The 925-nt window shown below is 39.8% G+C and overlaps 1 protein-coding gene across 1 annotated transcript in view; it reads right to left on the reverse strand.

The window, feature by feature from the left end:
• Positions 1-925, reverse strand: part of ADAM23 (ADAM metallopeptidase domain 23) — a 92,135-nt gene that overhangs the window by 64,174 nt on the left and 27,036 nt on the right. Inside the window, exon 6 of the mRNA XM_008588525.1 lies at positions 180-253. Coding sequence (XP_008586747.1) covers positions 180-253 — 74 coding nt within the window. The remainder of the gene's footprint in view (positions 1-179; positions 254-925) is intronic.

A 925-nucleotide genomic window follows, 5' to 3' on the forward strand; every position in this document is an offset into this window, starting at 1 on the left:
AGATGAATAAAAAGCAGTCTGTTGCTTAGGCTCAAATCATAGGCTTTCTTGGTTTGTTGTTTTTGTTTTAAAGCAGAAGTTCCCCAAATCTGAACTTTTAGGCACACTCAGCGTGGTGATGGGCACACAGATTAACTAATTGGGTATAACACCCCACCCATGCTCAAGGCCACACTCACATTCACTGCTCTCTTCCTTCTTCTCAGCCATTGCAATTCAGATAGAAAGGGCCACTGGTCACCACTTTCCACACCTGTGAAAAAGAAAAATGAATATCAAAATTTATGCTTGACTGCATTCCAATGGGAGCATGTTTCTAAAATACTACATGCAGGAATAGTGGCATTTGACAATATGTGTCACCTCCAAATCAAAATAAACAAAGGTGAAAAAAGTATACTGATCATTAAACATTTCACACTCTCATGGTCATGAAAAGGTTGAGTTCAAACATGTCATTTTCTTCCAGACACCATGGAAATGTAATGAGGTGTTCAAGCTTCATTAGAAGATGCATATTGGACCTACGCCCACTTGATAACATTGAACATTGGAGAGAATTCTATGCTTAATTCATTTTAGAATCAAAATAATATACAGCATAAGCTTTTGCATAAAGCACTAAAGACATCCAGCACTGATGTACAGAAGGAACATCATACACTCCAACAATCCAAAAGAAGCTCTTGTCAACATTAGCATGCCTCAGCAGCAGAGACAGGAGGGACACAATACAAGCTGGCTAGAGAGCAGCTCACTGCCAGGAAAATGTAAGAATGAACTTCACTATAAATCACTGTGCTAAATTTGACCACACTCTCTAGTTCCCAGCACAGCTTTACTCCTGGGCTTCGTGTTTCAGGCTTTCCATCAGAAACACTCTCTGTGCCTCATTACATGAAAGCCACAGTTCACTTTACAGTTC

This window comes from Galeopterus variegatus, unplaced genomic scaffold, assembly GCF_000696425.1.
Source record: "Galeopterus variegatus unplaced genomic scaffold, G_variegatus-3.0.2 Scaffold4877, whole genome shotgun sequence".
NCBI lineage: Eukaryota > Metazoa > Chordata > Mammalia > Dermoptera > Cynocephalidae > Galeopterus > Galeopterus variegatus.